General features: G+C 43.5%; 1 protein-coding gene across 16 annotated transcripts in view; it reads left to right on the top strand.

The window, feature by feature from the left end:
• COL5A1 (collagen type V alpha 1 chain) overlaps positions 1–16,462 on the top strand; it is a 387,668-nt gene that overhangs the window by 352,457 nt on the left and 18,749 nt on the right. For all 16 annotated transcript variants that reach the window (XM_056537902.1, XM_056537901.1, XM_056537900.1 and 13 more), the window contains 17 exons: positions 2,347–2,400; positions 5,861–5,968; positions 6,054–6,107; positions 6,238–6,345; positions 6,446–6,499; positions 6,598–6,651; positions 6,750–6,803; positions 6,900–6,953; positions 7,028–7,135; positions 7,243–7,296; positions 8,398–8,451; positions 9,729–9,836; positions 11,498–11,551; positions 11,701–11,736; positions 11,867–11,920; positions 11,998–12,259; positions 15,279–15,391. In XM_056537902.1, coding sequence (XP_056393877.1) covers positions 2,347–2,400; positions 5,861–5,968; positions 6,054–6,107; positions 6,238–6,345; positions 6,446–6,499; positions 6,598–6,651; positions 6,750–6,803; positions 6,900–6,953; positions 7,028–7,135; positions 7,243–7,296; positions 8,398–8,451; positions 9,729–9,836; positions 11,498–11,551; positions 11,701–11,736; positions 11,867–11,920; positions 11,998–12,259; positions 15,279–15,391 — 1,383 coding nt within the window. The remainder of the gene's footprint in view (positions 1–2,346; positions 2,401–5,860; positions 5,969–6,053; positions 6,108–6,237; positions 6,346–6,445; positions 6,500–6,597; positions 6,652–6,749; positions 6,804–6,899; positions 6,954–7,027; positions 7,136–7,242; positions 7,297–8,397; positions 8,452–9,728; positions 9,837–11,497; positions 11,552–11,700; positions 11,737–11,866; positions 11,921–11,997; positions 12,260–15,278; positions 15,392–16,462) is intronic.

Here is a 16,462-nt window from a genome sequence, read left to right as displayed (position 1 = left end):
TCTCTCCCCATCACAGATAATGTTCTCTCCCCATCACAGATAATGTTCTCTCCCCATCACAGATAATGTTCTCTCCCCATCACAGATAATGTTCTCTCCCCATCACAGATAATGTTCTCTCCCCATCACAGATAATGTTCTCTCCCCATCACAGATAATGTTCTCTCCCCATCACAGATAATGTTCTCTCCCCATCACAGATAATGTTCTCTCCCCATCACAGATAATGTTCTCTCCCCATCACAGATAATGTTCTCCGCCATCACAAATAATGTTCTCCGCCATCACAAATAATGTTCTCCCCATCACAAATAATGTTCTCCCATTACAGATAATGTTCTCCCTCACTATAGATATTGTTCTTCCCCATCACAGATAATGTTCTCCCCATCACAGATAATGTTCTCCCCATCACAGATAATGTTCTCCCTCACCATAGATATTGTTCACCCCCATCACAGATAATGTTCTCCTCCATCACATATAATGTTCTCCTCCATCACAGATAATGTTCTCCTCCATCACAGATTGTGTTCTCCCCATCACAGATAATGTTCTCCCCATCACAGATAATGTTCTCCCCATCACAGATAATGTTCTCCCCATCACAGATAATGTTCTCCCTCACCATAGATATTGTTCACCCCCATCACAGATAATGTTCTCCTCCATCACATATAATGTTCTCCTCCATCACAGATAATGTTCTCCTCCATCACAGATTGTGTTCTCCCCATCACAGATAATGTTCTCCCCATCACAGATAATGTTCTCCTCCATCACATATAATGTTCTCCTCCATCACATATAATGTTCTCCTCCATCACAGATAATGTTCTCCTCCATCACAGATAATGTTCTCCTCCATCACAGATAATGTTCTCCTCCATCACAGATAATGTTCTCCTCCATCACATATAATGTTCTCCTCCATCACAGATAATGTTCTCCTCCATCACAGATAATGTTCTCCTCCATCACATATAATGTTTTCCTCCATCACAGATAATGTTCTCCTCCATCACATATAATGTTCTCCTCCATCACATATAATGTTCTCCTCCATCACATATAATGTTCTCCTCCATCACAGATAATGTTCTCCTCCATCACAGATAATGTTCTCCTCCATCACAGATTGTGTTCACCCCATCACAGATAATGTTCTCCCCCATCACAGATAATGTTCTTTTCCATCACAGATAGTGTTCACCCCCATCACAGATAATGTTCTCCATCACAGATAATGTTCTCCATCACAGATAATGTTCTCCCCCATCAAACATAATCATAGCATATTTTCTTACTTGTTCATTGGTTTTTCTTTGCTTCCTCTCATTAAAATGGTGAGACCAATATCCAGTATTGAAATATTTTTCAATTTGTTAAATTACCCCACAATTTTTCTGAAAATTTCTAAATTTTTCCGGAGAAAAACAGGAAAAATGTTTTTTTTTTTTTTTTTCAATGTCTTAAAAATTTCCAGAAATTTGACATCTCGACTGAGAAGACTCCATAGACCAATGCTCCCCAACCTGTGGTTTTCCAACTGGTGCAAAACGACAATTCACATCAGGCCCTGACAGCCGCATGATTGGAGAACGGCTATAAACACTCAATACAAACCCTGGGAGATAATCCATGTATCCATAGTGATAACTCTTTACCGATCTGTTCCATGTATCAAGCATGGCCGACATAGAACAATGCACATGTCCTATTAAACTGACCTTAGGGAAAGATCCATCTGATTTCACCGAAATATAAAACATATGAAGACAAATGTCCTGGTGTTGGGTTTATAATAGAAGGTTCATCCCAGAACGTTTACAGAATCTCATTTTATTCCGTCAAGTCTATTGTACAGCGCATCCTATTGATACATTATCCGAGAACAGTGCCTGCCAACCAGTGTGCCTCCAGCTGTTGCAAAACTACAACTTCCAGCATGCCCGGACAGCCGAAGGCTGTCCGGGCATGCTGGGAGTTGTAGTTTTGCAACAGCTGGAGGCACACTGGTGGGAAAACTCTGCCCTAGAAGTCTTTCTATACATTCAGTGTGCATGAGCCGAAGGCTGTCCGGGCATGCTGGGAGTTGTAGTTTTGCAACAGCTGGAGGCACACTGGTTGGAAAACTCTGCCCTATAAGTCTTTCTATACATTCAGTGTGCAAGAGCCGAAGGCTGTCCGGGCATGCTGGGAGTTGTAGTTTTGCAACAGCTGGAGGCACACTAGTTGAAAAATCCTGCTGTATAATTCTTTCTATACATCCAGTGTGCATGACCCTTGCAGCCATGGTTCACCACTGTACTTACCTTTCTCTACAATTTTGTTCTTCCCCTTTAGGGTTTGCCTGGACCTCCTGGTGAAAAGGGAGAAACGGGAGATGTTGGTCAGATGGTAAGTGTTTACCTTTACATCTTAATGGTCTACTCACACGTACAGTATTCTGTGGAGATTTTATGTGCAGATTTTATGCACACGATTTTCTGCTGCAGATTTCAATGTAAACTGAACACAGCGTGAAATCCTGCGCATCAAATCTGCGCAGAATACTGTACGTGTGAATGGACCCTAAAGGAGATTGCATTGACCCTTTTATTGCTATGAAGGGACATGGTTTACGTTTTTACGAGCCCTAATCCTCCAGCTGATGTGGATGGAGAGCCGCTGTGTGCATTATGTGAATGACAATTCACATTCTGTTTCCAGTTGATAATGGTTTCCCGTAATGGGCACTTACTCCTTCCTGGGGGATATGAAACGTCCTAATATTACGGAGTCAGGCTTCAGATGACCCTTGGGGTGTGACATACAAGCGTCTTCCGGCTGCTGTACACTGCATCAGGACCCAGCCGTGATCTATTAATCTGATTCTTCATCCTCCTCGCTTTCTATCCTCCCTGATTATACAAGTAGGAGAGTAATTTGTTTATTTCTTCACCGGAGGCCAAATCCCTTCCTGATACCTCAGTGAATCTATAGAGACGGCCGGGAGCAGTGGAATAAATTGCACGCTATAGCAGGGTAATTTCTCACACCACTTATATGTAAGAGGAATAGAGCCAGAGCCACATTAATAGGAAAACGCTCAGCATAGTAATAGATCTGTACCGCTAATAAGTTAATGCTCACATCTCGCTGTATAATCTCTCATTCTTGGAATCTAATTAACAATACATAAAAAAAGCACAATATACGGTAGGCAAGAGGTCTCCCATAATGCCGCAGCAGGCTGCAAACTGGCAACATGCAATCCTTCCTCATATCAGATGTAATGAGAGGGAAACAGAAAAGAATAATCCAGAGCCTAAGGAGCCAATGGTCATGGAGATAAAGCATAGGGTCACCTTGTCAGCAGTATATAGATATCAGTGTATGTCATGTTCAGCAAATCTCCATCCTATATCCACCATTATCACAATATACACTCTTTATCCTATGTCCACTGTCTTTACAATACAGACTCTCCTTCCACCATCATCACAATACAGACTCTCCATCCTCCATCCACCGTCATCACAATACAGACTCTCCATCCTCCATCCACCGTCATCACAATACAGACTCTCCATCCACCGTCATCACAATACAGACTCTCCATCCTCCATCCACCTTTATCACAATACAGACTCTCCATCCTCCATCATCACAATACAGACTCTCCATCCTCCATCATCACAATACAGACTCTCCATCCTCCATCCACCTTTATCACAATACAGACTCTCCATCCTCCATCATCACAGTACAGACTCTCCATCCTCCATCATCACAGTACAGACTCTCCATCCTCCATCCACCTTTATCACAATACAGACTCTCCATCCTCCATCCACCTTTATCACAATACAGACTCTCCATCCTCCATCCACCGTCATCACAATACAGACTCTCCATCCTCCATCCACCGACATCACAATACAGACTCTCCATCCTCCATCATCACAATACAGACTCTCCATCCTCCATCCACCTTTATCACAATACAGACTCTCCATCCTCCATCATCACAATACAGACTCTCCATCCTCCATCATCACAATACAGACTCTCCATCCTCCATCCACCTTCATCACAATACAGACTCTCCATCCTCCATCATCACAGTACAGACTCTCCATCCTCCATCCACCTTTATCACAATACAGACTCTCCATCCTCCATCCACCGTCATCACAATACAGACTCTCCATCCTCCATCCACCGACATCACAATACAGACTCTCCATCCTCCATCATCACAATACAGACTCTCCATCCTCCATCCACCTTTATCACAATACAGACTCTCCATCCTCCATCATCACAATACAGACTCTCCATCCTCCATCATCACAATACAGACTCTCCATCCTCCATCCACCTTCATCACAATACAGACTCTCCATCCTCCATCATCACAGTACAGACTCTCCATCCTCCATCCACCTTTATCACAATACAGACTCTCCATCCTCCATCCACCTTTATCACAATACAGACTCTCCATCCTCCATCCACCGTCATCACAATACAGACTCTCCATCCTCCATCCACCGACATCACAATACAGACTCTCCATCCTCCATCATCACAATACAGACTCTCCATCCTCCATCCACCTTTATCACAATACAGACTCTCCATCCTCCATCATCACAATACAGACTCTCCATCCTCCATCATCACAATACAGACTCTCCATCCTCCATCATCACAATACAGACTCTCCATCCTCCATCATCACAATACAGACTCTCCATCCTCCATCCTCCATCATCACAATACAGACTCTCCATCCTCCATCATCACAATACAGACTCTCCATCCTCCATCCACCGTCATCACAATACAGACTCTCCATCCTCCATCATCACAATACAGACTCTCCATCCTCCATCCACCTTTATCACAGTACAGACTCTCCATCCTCCATCATCACAATACAGACTCTCCATCCTCCATCATCACAATACAGACTCTCCATCCTCCATCATCACAATACAGACTCTCCATCCTCCATCATCACAATACAGACTCTCCATCCTCCATCCACCTTTATCACAGTACAGACTCTCCATCCTCCATCATCACAATACAGACTCTCCATCCTCCATCCACCTTTATCACAATACAGACTCTCCATCCTCCATCATCACAATACAGACTCTCCATCCTCCATCATCACAATACAGACTCTCCATCCACCTTTATCACAATACAGACTCTCCATCCTCCATCATCACAATACAGACTCTCCATCCTCCATCATCACAATACAGACTCTCCATCCTCCATCCACCGTCATCACAATACAGACTCTTCATCCTCCATCCACCGTCATCACAATACAGACTCTCCATCCACCGTCATCACAATACAGACTCTTCATCCTCCATCCACCGTCATCACAATACAGACTCTCCATCCACCATCATCACAATACAGACTCTCCATCCTCCATCATCACAATACAGACTCTCCATCCTCCATCATCACAATACAGACTCTCCATCCTCCATCCACCGTCATCACAATACATACTCTCCATCCTCCATCCACCATCATCACAATACAGACTCTCCATCCACCATCATCACAATACAGACTCTCCATCCACCATCATCACAATACAGACTCTTCATCCTCTATCCAACATCATCACAATACAGACTCTCCATCCACCGACATCGCAATACCGGTTCTCCGTCCTTCACGGAGTTGGTGCGCAGAGTCTAAGATCATTGAACCTATAAAGAGACCACATATAGACAAATACTAAGCATTTTACTTGCTACGATCAGACGGATGAAATACAATCTTCCCTAATTTGTATATTGTTCATAATACGATATAATGTTTTATCCATCCTTTTTAGGGTCCACCTGGTCCACCCGGACCCAGAGGTCCCAATGGTCCTCCTGGGGCTGACGGTCCACAAGGTCCTCCTGGAGGAATTGGTAATCCTGGTCCTGTTGGAGAGAAGGTAAGTGACCATTGAGGTAGATTAATTCACTGTCTGTTCATCTGTTATGATATTAATACTTTTATTTTTTCCATATTATTAACAGGGTGACCCTGGTGAGGCTGGAGAACCTGGTCTTCCTGGAGACCTTGGACCTCCTGTAAGTATTAAAGGAAAAATACACTTATAGTACAACCAGTCAGATCTGATCAATGACCGTAGCTTCTTGGAAATATAAGTTAAGGTTTAATTATTTAATTTAAGTACAATATATTTTTTTTTTGGTCTAGGGCCCTAAAGGTGAAAGAGGAGAAAAGGGAGAAGCGGGTCTTCAAGGTTCTGCTGGTCCTCCTGGTCCAAAAGGTCCTCCTGGTGATGATGGTCCTAAGGGTAGCCCTGTAAGTATATTCCCACACTGTTACTTGTTATGTTACGAGTCCAGAAATGTCCTGATCAATATGATAAGAGGTAATAAGAGGTTTTCTCTTTGTTTCTCAGGGTCCAGTTGGATTTCCTGGGGATCCCGGTCCTCCTGGTGAACCTGGACCCGCTGTAAGTAATGGCAATATGTTTTCTAGTCGTGAGCCCAGTGGATATGGATGTGAATGAAGAGGATTCATTTCTAACATATTTTCCTTGATACAACGCAGGGTCAAGATGGTCCTCATGGGGATAAGGGAGATGATGGGGAATCTGGTCAACCTGTGAGTACCAACCACAACAGCAAATATTCATCATGCTAAGTTATATACTGCACTGTAATAACTATTGGGTACATCATCAACTCATCTTTTCTATGTAGGGATCACCGGGGCCTACTGGAGAGCCTGGTCCATCTGGTCCACCAGGGAAGAGGGTGAGGATCCAATGAAGACTTCTATAATGAAAGTGTGAGTGTAAAGATCTGTAAAGAACACACAATCTGAAATGTTTATATCTCTCTCCGCGACAGGGTCCTCCTGGTCCTGCAGGTCCTGAAGGCCGACAAGGAGAAAAAGGTGGTAAAGTAAGTAGTGGTCTACAGGTGATCCAGGCTCATCCTCTGTAAACATCTAACACTTCTCATTTCTTTCTAATAAGGGTGAAACAGGTTTAGAGGGTCCTCCCGGAAAGACCGGCCTTGTTGGTCCTCAGGGTCCTCCTGGAAAGCCCGGACCTGAAGGTTTAAGAGGAATCCCTGGACCTGTAGTGAGTGCCCGTTAATGTTCATATCATATCATATTTTATTATGTTGAAGCTGGTAATGAAAATATAATTCACTGTACATCTAAGAAGATATCTTTACTTTATTTCAGGGAGAGCAAGGTCTGCCAGGTTCAACTGGTCCTGATGGTCCACCTGGTCCAATGGTAAGTAGGACTTTTATTGTCCTTGACCCATTTCCTTTGTAGATCAGTTAAAGTTACCTTCATTACCATCCTCTAAAGCAGTTGGAGGCCATACTCTAAAGCAAAGCTTCCCAACCGGTGGCTTTTCAGCTGGGCAACTTATCCCCTATCCACAGGATAGATGATAACTTGCAGATCGGTGGGGGTCTGATTACTGGGACACCTATCGATCCCTAGAATTAAGTGAAAATGTAGCCCCGGATGAATGGAGTGGCCACCGCTCCATTCATCCTCTATGGACATTCTGAATGTTGCCGAACACAGCGCATGTCAATGATCAGTAAGCCCATAGAGATGAATGGAGTGGACTGCACATGCGGGGCCACCGCTCCATTCAATGTTGCCGAACACAGCGCATGTGAATGATCAGTAAGCCAATAGAGATGAATGGAGTGGACTGCACATGCGGGGCCACCGCTCCATTCAATGTTGCCGAACACAGCGCATGTGAATGATCAGTAAGCCCATAGAGATGAATGAAGTGGACAGCACATGCGGGGCCACCGCTCCATTCAATGTTACTGAACACAGCGCATGTGAATGATCAGTAAGCCAATAGAGATGAATGGAGTGGACTGCACATGCGGGGCCACCGCTCCATTCAATGTTACTGAACACAGCGCATGTCAATGATCAGTAAGCCCGTAGAGATGAATGGAGTGGACTGCACATGCAGGGCCACCGCTCCATTCAATGTTACTGAACACAGCGCATGTGAATGATCAGTAAGCCAATAGAGATGAATGGAGTGGACTGCACATGCGGGGCCACCGCTCCATTCAATGTTACTGAACACAGCGCATGTGAATGATCAGTAAGCCAATAGAGATGAATGGAGTGGACTGCACATGTTTCTGTCCTTCAGGCTTGCATTTTTTCTTTGTTCTGGGAAAATATGTCATAACTTGTGGATGGGCGGGGGTCCGACTGCTGGGACCCCTCACTGATCTGAAAGTTGTGCTTTTTCCACAGCTGAAGAGTCACTGGTTGGTGCTCTAAAGCCTCCAATCGCTACAGTTCATTCATAACTGCAAATAACTATATCTGGTTACTGTCTCACAGGGTCCTCCAGGTCTACCAGGATTAAAGGGCGACTCCGGTCTAAAAGGAGAAAAGGTGAGTTCCATTAGTCCTAGGACTGTGATGCTATCACATAGCGACCAATCAGATGTCTGCATTCTTTTCCTAATTCTATGCTAGATCAGTTATAGCCAGAACCTGACTGACTACTGTGAGCTGCACTCTTGTGCACTTAATGCAACCAAAATTAGATTTTTGGGGTGATTATTAGTAATGAGCGACCTCTGGCTCATATTACTTTAAGTGCAATCAATATTATATTCCTAGTATTATTGTCAGGTGGGAAATCCTCTTAGAATACCGTGAAACCTCTTTGAGAAGACCATGCCCTTATCCAGACCAGATTTTGTTGTTACAGATTTCCATTCTTACTATATATTTTACAGAAAAAAACACAAAAAGAGGGATACGCGCCCCTGGTGTAATATGTCAAATATAATCTTGTAAAATGATTAGTGGAATTTCACTCGCCGAGTAGGGTTGCGCTAAGAGCACAAAACCTCAGAGGACGTCAAGTAATATGATGGTCGCTTGTGTCTGCAGCCGTGGCTTGTCCGGTGTCAGTAGCGCTGGTCCAGTGGAAAAATGCTCATAAAATAGAGAAAATTCAAGCTTCTAGGCACTGATCCAGCAGAGTAGAAATAGTGGGGACACAGTTATTGTCCGAAAATCAGGTTTATTTGCACAAAAGCAACGTATTTCTGGTCCGTAACGGACCCTTCATCAGGCTAGGTGCATAGACAGAGATATAACCTGGTTTGTCTTGCCATCTCTGTGTATGCACCTTGCCTGATGAAGGGTCCGTTATGGACCGGAAACGCGTTGCTTTTGTGCAAATAAACCTGATTTTAGGACAATAACTGTGTATCCGCACCTATTTCTTCTCTGCTGCATCAGCACCTAGAAGCTTGAATTTTGTCTATTTTTATGAGGATGCTATATATTTTACATAGTGGCCAGTTTATTTGAGAAGACCCCCCCTTCCCCCACAGAAAACCAATTTTGGGCGGTTCTCTCACAGAGGTTTCACTATATTTCACTTCACTGGTGTCTTATACATCACTAACCTCTGTTCTGAGCAGTGTGATGGGATAAAAGGGAACCCCCAACCTAATAACAACAGAACCTCTGGTTAGTGAAGATTTAGGCCGTGTTCACATCATGTATAGAGCCTGCTTCTGAGGTATATATCCTAACACTGTATAACCCTGTGTCACCTGGGATCATACACTTTACTATAGTTCATCACCTTTTCTCATCATTGATTATTTTTCTGCCATGATAACCATACATCTATTTCTCCCCAATAATAGGGTCATCCTGGTTTGATTGGTCTCATTGGGCCACCTGGAGACCAAGGTGAAAAGGGAGATCGTGGCCTTCAAGGTCCTCAGGGTGGTGTTGGATCTAAAGGAGAACAGGTAAAATATCCCGAATACATGAATCACATTGACAGTCCGCAAAGCGCCTCTCTGTCCCTGAAAGATAACCACACAGCGCGCGCCAACTCAAACATTACTCTGGAAGGAACAATTATAGTAGAGAGACACAAAGCGCCGATCAGCCATCGCTGCCGCCACAGCCGAGAGGACAGATGAGCACACACATTAACAGGGGGTGAATGACAGAACACACACCTGAATGAACTGTCAGCAAAGAGTCTTATCTAGTGCACAGTCCGTAGGGTTTACCAGGGGTGTGAAAATAAAACAAAAAAAATACTTGTCCAAGGGACTAAAGCGGAACACAATCTACTTGTCCCTCAAGAAAATCCACTTGTCCTGGTAGATAAAATAATTTCACCCAAAATAGTGTGTAAATAAGGTCTTTATTAGTTTCAGACCCATATGAGGCTTGTTTTTTGCGGGCGGTGTATACTTTGTAATGACACCTTTCATTTTTTCCATAAGATATGCTCTGAAACAACAAAATTATTTGTGAGGTGAAATTGAAAAAAATGCAAATTTGGGAGTTTTCTTTTTTTCGCCATTCACCTTGTGGTCAAACTTACATATTATTTTGATACTTTAGGTCGGCCTGATTACACCAATACCAAATTTGTTTAGTTTCCGTCATGTTTTAATAATTAAATTTTTTTTAAACTATAATAACCCCTATAATATTTTTATTTTTCCGTATACTGGGCTGTATGAGGGCTATTTTTTTGGGGCCGTAATATGCTGTTTGTATCGGTACCATTTTGGTATTGATCAGACTTTTTGAACACTTTTTTACTTAATTTCTCTGGGATATGTAGTTATAAACATAAAAACGCAATTCTGTGATTTGGGATTTTTTTTAACGTTAATGCCATTTACCGTACGGGATATAAAATGTTATTTTTTAATAGTTCGATCAATTACGCACGCACAAATACCAAATTTTTTTTTTTTCATTATGTTTACATAATTTTATATGGAAAAGGGGGGTGATATGAACTTTTAATATGGAAGGGGTTAATGGGTGTTTATACATTTTTATTAAACTTTTTTCTTTTTTATACACTTTTTTAGGAGGAATCATTTAGATTCCTCATACAGATCAATGCAGTTCTACTGAACTCCATTGATCTGTGTTCATTTGCTCAAGGCAGGCTCAATCAATTGCAGATCTATGGGGGCAGCCATGAATGCAGAGGTAAGCCCTCCGGCTACCTCCACAGGGGATCACCCCCCGAAATCGTGCTGCAGGGGGGGGCATCCACCCCGCTAGACCACCAGGGATGCTTAAAAGATCCCTTTAGACACCGCTGTCAACTTTGTCAGCGGTGATCTAAAGGGTTAATAGCCGCCCGCGGCAATCGCCGCATGCAGGGCTATTAGCGGCGTCCCCCGGCTACTGAAATCAGCTGGGGGCCACCGAGTATGGAGCGGGCAGGAGTCAGCGCCGGTGTGCGGTGCAGACTTGCTTCCCATGCAAGTCTGCATCCGCTCCTGCACCTCACACACAAAAAAAAGGGGGAAGTCGATCTGGCCTTTTAATCTATGAAAAATTCACCTGCCCGGCGCCCGGAACTACATGTCCCGGAGTTGGGCCATAGGGTTTCCACATCCCTGTTTACACTTTGGTTCTTCTCTTGCAGGGTATGGTTGGCCCATCTGGTCCTTTTGGTCCCCCTGGTCCTCCTGGTTTACCGGTACGTATTAGATGGAGTCTTTGTATGTCACTGATGCCAATGAGTTAATGGTAGCGCATTAGGTGCCTCAGGCTGAGGGTGACGCTTTTAGATCTTGCCTTGTATTATTTTGTATTATGAAAAAATGAAATTGGATTTTTATTTTTTAGGGTGGACCTGGACCTAAAGGTGCTAAAGGATCCTCAGTAAGTTGACAAGTTCATGGCTCCACTGACGCCACTTTTTCTCAGGCGATCTTAGTGTCTTTGTTATATTCTTCGTCTTTTCTGTACTTTATAAACATTTTCTGTTCTCTCTCTTTTTTTTTTTATTAAGGGTCCAACTGGTCCAAAGGGAGAAACTGGTATTCCTGGCCCCCCGGGTCCGCCAGTAAGTGAAACCTTTTCTTTTCGGAAACCTTGAGACTCAAGTCGAGAACATGTGAATAATTCTGGTTTCCATTGCAGGGTCCCCCAGGTGAAGTGATCCAACCGCTGCCAGTTCAGTCCTCAAAGAGAACCAAGCGTAGTATTGATGCCAGCCAGGTGGTCGATGAAGGAAACGCAGATAATAATTACATGGACTACGCTGACGGCATGGAGGAGATATTTGGTTCTCTTAACTCACTAAAACTGGAAATTGAACAGATGAAACATCCATTGGGCACCAAGGGTAACCCAGCAAGAACCTGCAAAGACCTACAGCTATGTCACCCCGAGTTTCCAGATGGTGAGTACAATCTCCAATAATTACAAAAATGTACCAAATGCTTCAATGTACCTGGTCCTGGGACTAGAATGTACAGCATAAATAAGTTCAGGCCAGAAGTGGCATCATGGCTGCTCAAAGAGGCCCTTAAAGTGGTACTCCAGGGGAATTTTTTTTTTTATAATTACTTCTATTAAAAAAAATCTTATTCCTTCCAGTACTTATCAGCTGCTGTATGCTCCACGGGAAGTTGTGTAGTTCTTTCCAGTCTAAGAAAAAGAAGGGCACAGCTAGTATACCTTGTATGGGTGCAACAAGTTGCCTGAAAAACAGAATATATACCCAATAAGAGAATCTGGCAACCATAAATAGATGCACACCAATGCATATAATGTCAGAAATTTTATTAGCATATAGCAAAAAAAAAAGGAATAGTGCACATACCATTGAAAACATTTAAAAACAAACAAATACAGGGTGTAGGAATGTAATCCAGGCACCCAACCCCCTATCTCTCACTGAGTAGTGAACAACGGGGTGAAGTATGTCCCTATATGCACGTTATTGATATTTTTCATGCACAAGGCTCACAGTGATAGTGGTTATTGTTACAGTGGTTGTCTGCAGCTACGTGCCCTTTACTTCTTGGCTTATATATTATATGTATTTATATGGGACATGCTTCACCCTGTTGTTCACTACTCAGTGAGAGTTAGAGGTTTGGGTGCCTGGATTACATTCTTACACCCTGTATTTGTTTGTTTTTTAATTGTATATGCACTCTAACATTTTTGCTTAATGCTAATTAAATTCATGACATTATATGCATTGGTGCGCATCTGTTTATGGCTGCCAGCTTCTCTTCTTGGGTATATATTCCGTTCTTTCCAGTCTGACCACAGTGCTCTCTGCTGCCACCTCTGTCCGTGTCAGGAACTGTCCAGAGCAGGAGAGGTTTGCTATGGGGATGTGCTCCTAATCTGGACAGTTCCTGACACGGACAGAGGTGTCAGCAGAGAGCACTGTGGGCAGACTGGAAAGAACTACACAACTTCCTTTAGAGCATACAGCAGCTGATAAGTACTGGAAAGATTAAGATTTTTTAATAGAAGTAAATTACAAATCTGTAGAACTTTCTGCCACCAGTTAATTAGAATTTTTCTTTTTCCACCGGAGTACCCCTTTAAGGCTCCATCTACTATAATACAATATTCAGGCTGTTGCTGTACGTGTATGCAGCAGCGCTTCTAGGGAACAATATCTCCCTTTGCCATTTAGCTGAGCACACGTCCATAATTTATCTTTTAAGATTTGCCCGATCGTCACTCTGTGGCCTACACGTCTGACCTGACCATCACCTGATTATATCGGTTCGCCCAAAATACTCTGTGCTGCTGGAACCTCGCTCCGTCTACTAATTATGTCTCATTCTCAGGCCCTCCACTGGTTTTCTGTTCCCCTCCTCCTTTGTCCTTGTTCACACCTTGCGATTACCACGCTGGTTGCCTAAAATGCTCTGTGCTGCTTGAAGGGGGGATAATATATCTCTTATTCTGAACACGTCAGATCAGAACAGCAGAAGCGAACGCACAATAACTGATAGATTCTGTGGTGTAGTAATCATAGACAGGACCTCAATATATCACTATGTAAACACGTTCTCTGCGCAAATGTAATTTCACAAAATACGGCAGAAAAAGAAAATCTGTGAATTAAGTCCTCGCTGTCCCCATAAGAGGCAAATGCTCCTTGAGCGCTCGTATGAGACAGGCGAGATGTTACCTACCAGCCGTCTGACAACCCATTGACAGGACAGGATCTGAGAAGACTCGATGTAGTCGCGCCATTCACCATATAAAGAATTACTCACGTTTTTTCTTAAATTTAAAATGTACTTGTTGCTGTAAAAAAAAACAAAAAAAACTTCTGACATGTCCTCGAGCAGTGTTGCCGGTGGCTGTCCAGGCATGCTGGGAGTTGTAGTTTTGCAACAGCTGAAGGTCTACAGTTTGAAGACCACTGCTGTAGTGTATGGTGTATATTGTAAAACTACAATTCCCAGCATGCCCGGACAGCCAATGGCTGTCCGGGCATGCTGAGAGTTGTAGTTTTGCAACATGATTGAAGAACACTGTCCTAGAGACATCTCAAAAGTTTTGATCAGTCAGGGTCTGAGTGTTCATACCCCGACCTGGGTGAGAGTTTTGCGGCTGAGCGCTTCACTCCTCGCTCTCTATAGGGGGCAGTCCCATAGACTTACATTGTCTTGAGTAAGTCTATCAGGAGAGAACGTTCTTAGCTTGCTCTTCGGCTCATTATTGCAATCAGTCGAGGGTCTGAACACTCAAAAGTTTTACATGTCAAACGTTTTTTAAGGCGACATTGTCCATTTAAAGGAGCCGCCTCCCTCTGATGGTGCCCTGTCCTGCTGCTCAGCACTTCCTGTGGTGAACCGGGGCAGGTCAGTCATCTTTTAGATTTTGTATGTCCAGCCTGGACACATTTACACCCTAGACAACCCTTTTAGTCTATGTTCGCACTGCATATTTTTCTCCCGAGGATAGTCAGGCATAGGGAGAATACACAAATACACTTTGCAATTCCAAGTGTGAACTTTAGCGCATATTCTCACTGAAAACAAAGGGGGGGGGGGGGTGTATTGCATTGTTTTATAATGATCATTCTGCCACGTGACATGCTATGAAATTACAATGTGTGAACATAGCCCCAAGTGAGGTCCCTTTTACAGTTATGTTTTCTTGATTCCCTTCTTGGAGGGATATGGCGTCATCTAGTAGTTTATCTCCTATGGCCGCGGCTCAGTGTCACCCATTGACAGCAGGCACTAGGTGTCCTGTGGATTATTTCAGTCCACTGCTCATTGTTGTGCAAATTACAGATGATAATATCCAAAGCTTCTGCCGGGTAAACGCCGGAGTGTGAAGACAAAGAGGACGCCGAGAATCATTAATAATAGAGACTTAGCCGCCATTAATCGTTCCTCACATGAACCGTTCACATCCTTCTCTTCTCCTTCTAGGTGAATATTGGATTGACCCGAACCAGGGATGCTCTCGAGATTCCTTCAAGGTTTACTGCAATTTCACAGCGGGAGGAGAGTCCTGCATCTTCCCCGACAAGAAGTCTGAAGGAGTAAGTGGTGAAGGACGTCTTTGAATTGGCATAATAATCACTTGAATCGTCTGGCACCGGGGAGGCTTTGGCACAGGAGACAAAGCTGTGCGTCCAGTTTTTAAGATGGCTTAATGAATTGCTGCCTCTCCCCAGACGCTGCCTGCCGGCGGTATTGAGCGCTGGGTCTGATCAAAGCAGACGATGGGTTAATATCACTCAATCCTTACATCGATAATATTTGCCTAGAGCTGGATCGCACACTCTGGGTATACGCTCAGTCCTGCCGGCTAATCCTGTGCACATGGCAACAATGATCACCCCCATAATAAGTCGCCATATAGTAATAGCAAGATAGTGCCCGGTAAGCCACAGTCATAGGATACTGGTAATGTTACAGGTCAGTGTCCCCCAACCGGCAGCTCTCCAGCTGTGGCAAAACTACAACTACCATAATGCTCTGCCATAAGCTTGGTGCTGTTGGGGATGATGGGAGTTGTAGTCTTGCAACAGCTGTAGAGCTGCAGGTTGGGAAACACGGCACCAGATACTGGGGTTCTAGCTCCAGGCTGTTAGGACATGAAGAGGATTATTTTCTTATTTTTTGGCCTAAATGTATTTCAGTAGGTTGTAGAAACGTTCCCTATAGTGTGCCAGGCAGGTGATGTTTTTCCGGTGATCAGTAGTGTGAATGGAGAGTGATGATCCTCTCTTCTCTATACACTATTGATATAACCGGTGATCAGTAATGTGAATGGAGAGTGATGATCCTCTCTTCTATATACACTATTGATATAACCGGTGATCAGTAATGTGAATGGAGGGGGGATGTTCCTCTCTTCTCTATATACTATTGATATAACCGGTGATCAGTAATGTGAATGGAGGGTGATGATCCTCTCTTCTCTATATACTATTGATATAACTGGTGATATACTGGAAGGATCTATATACTATTGATATAACCGGTGATATACTGGAAGGATCTATATATACTATTGATATAACCAGTGATATACTGGAAGGATCTATATACTATTGATATAACCGGTGATATACTGGAAGGATCTATATACTATTGATATAACCGGT

Source organism: Hyla sarda, chromosome 9, assembly GCF_029499605.1.
Source record: "Hyla sarda isolate aHylSar1 chromosome 9, aHylSar1.hap1, whole genome shotgun sequence".
Taxonomy (NCBI): domain Eukaryota; kingdom Metazoa; phylum Chordata; class Amphibia; order Anura; family Hylidae; genus Hyla; species Hyla sarda.
This window is presented reverse-complemented; position numbering and strand designations above follow the sequence as displayed.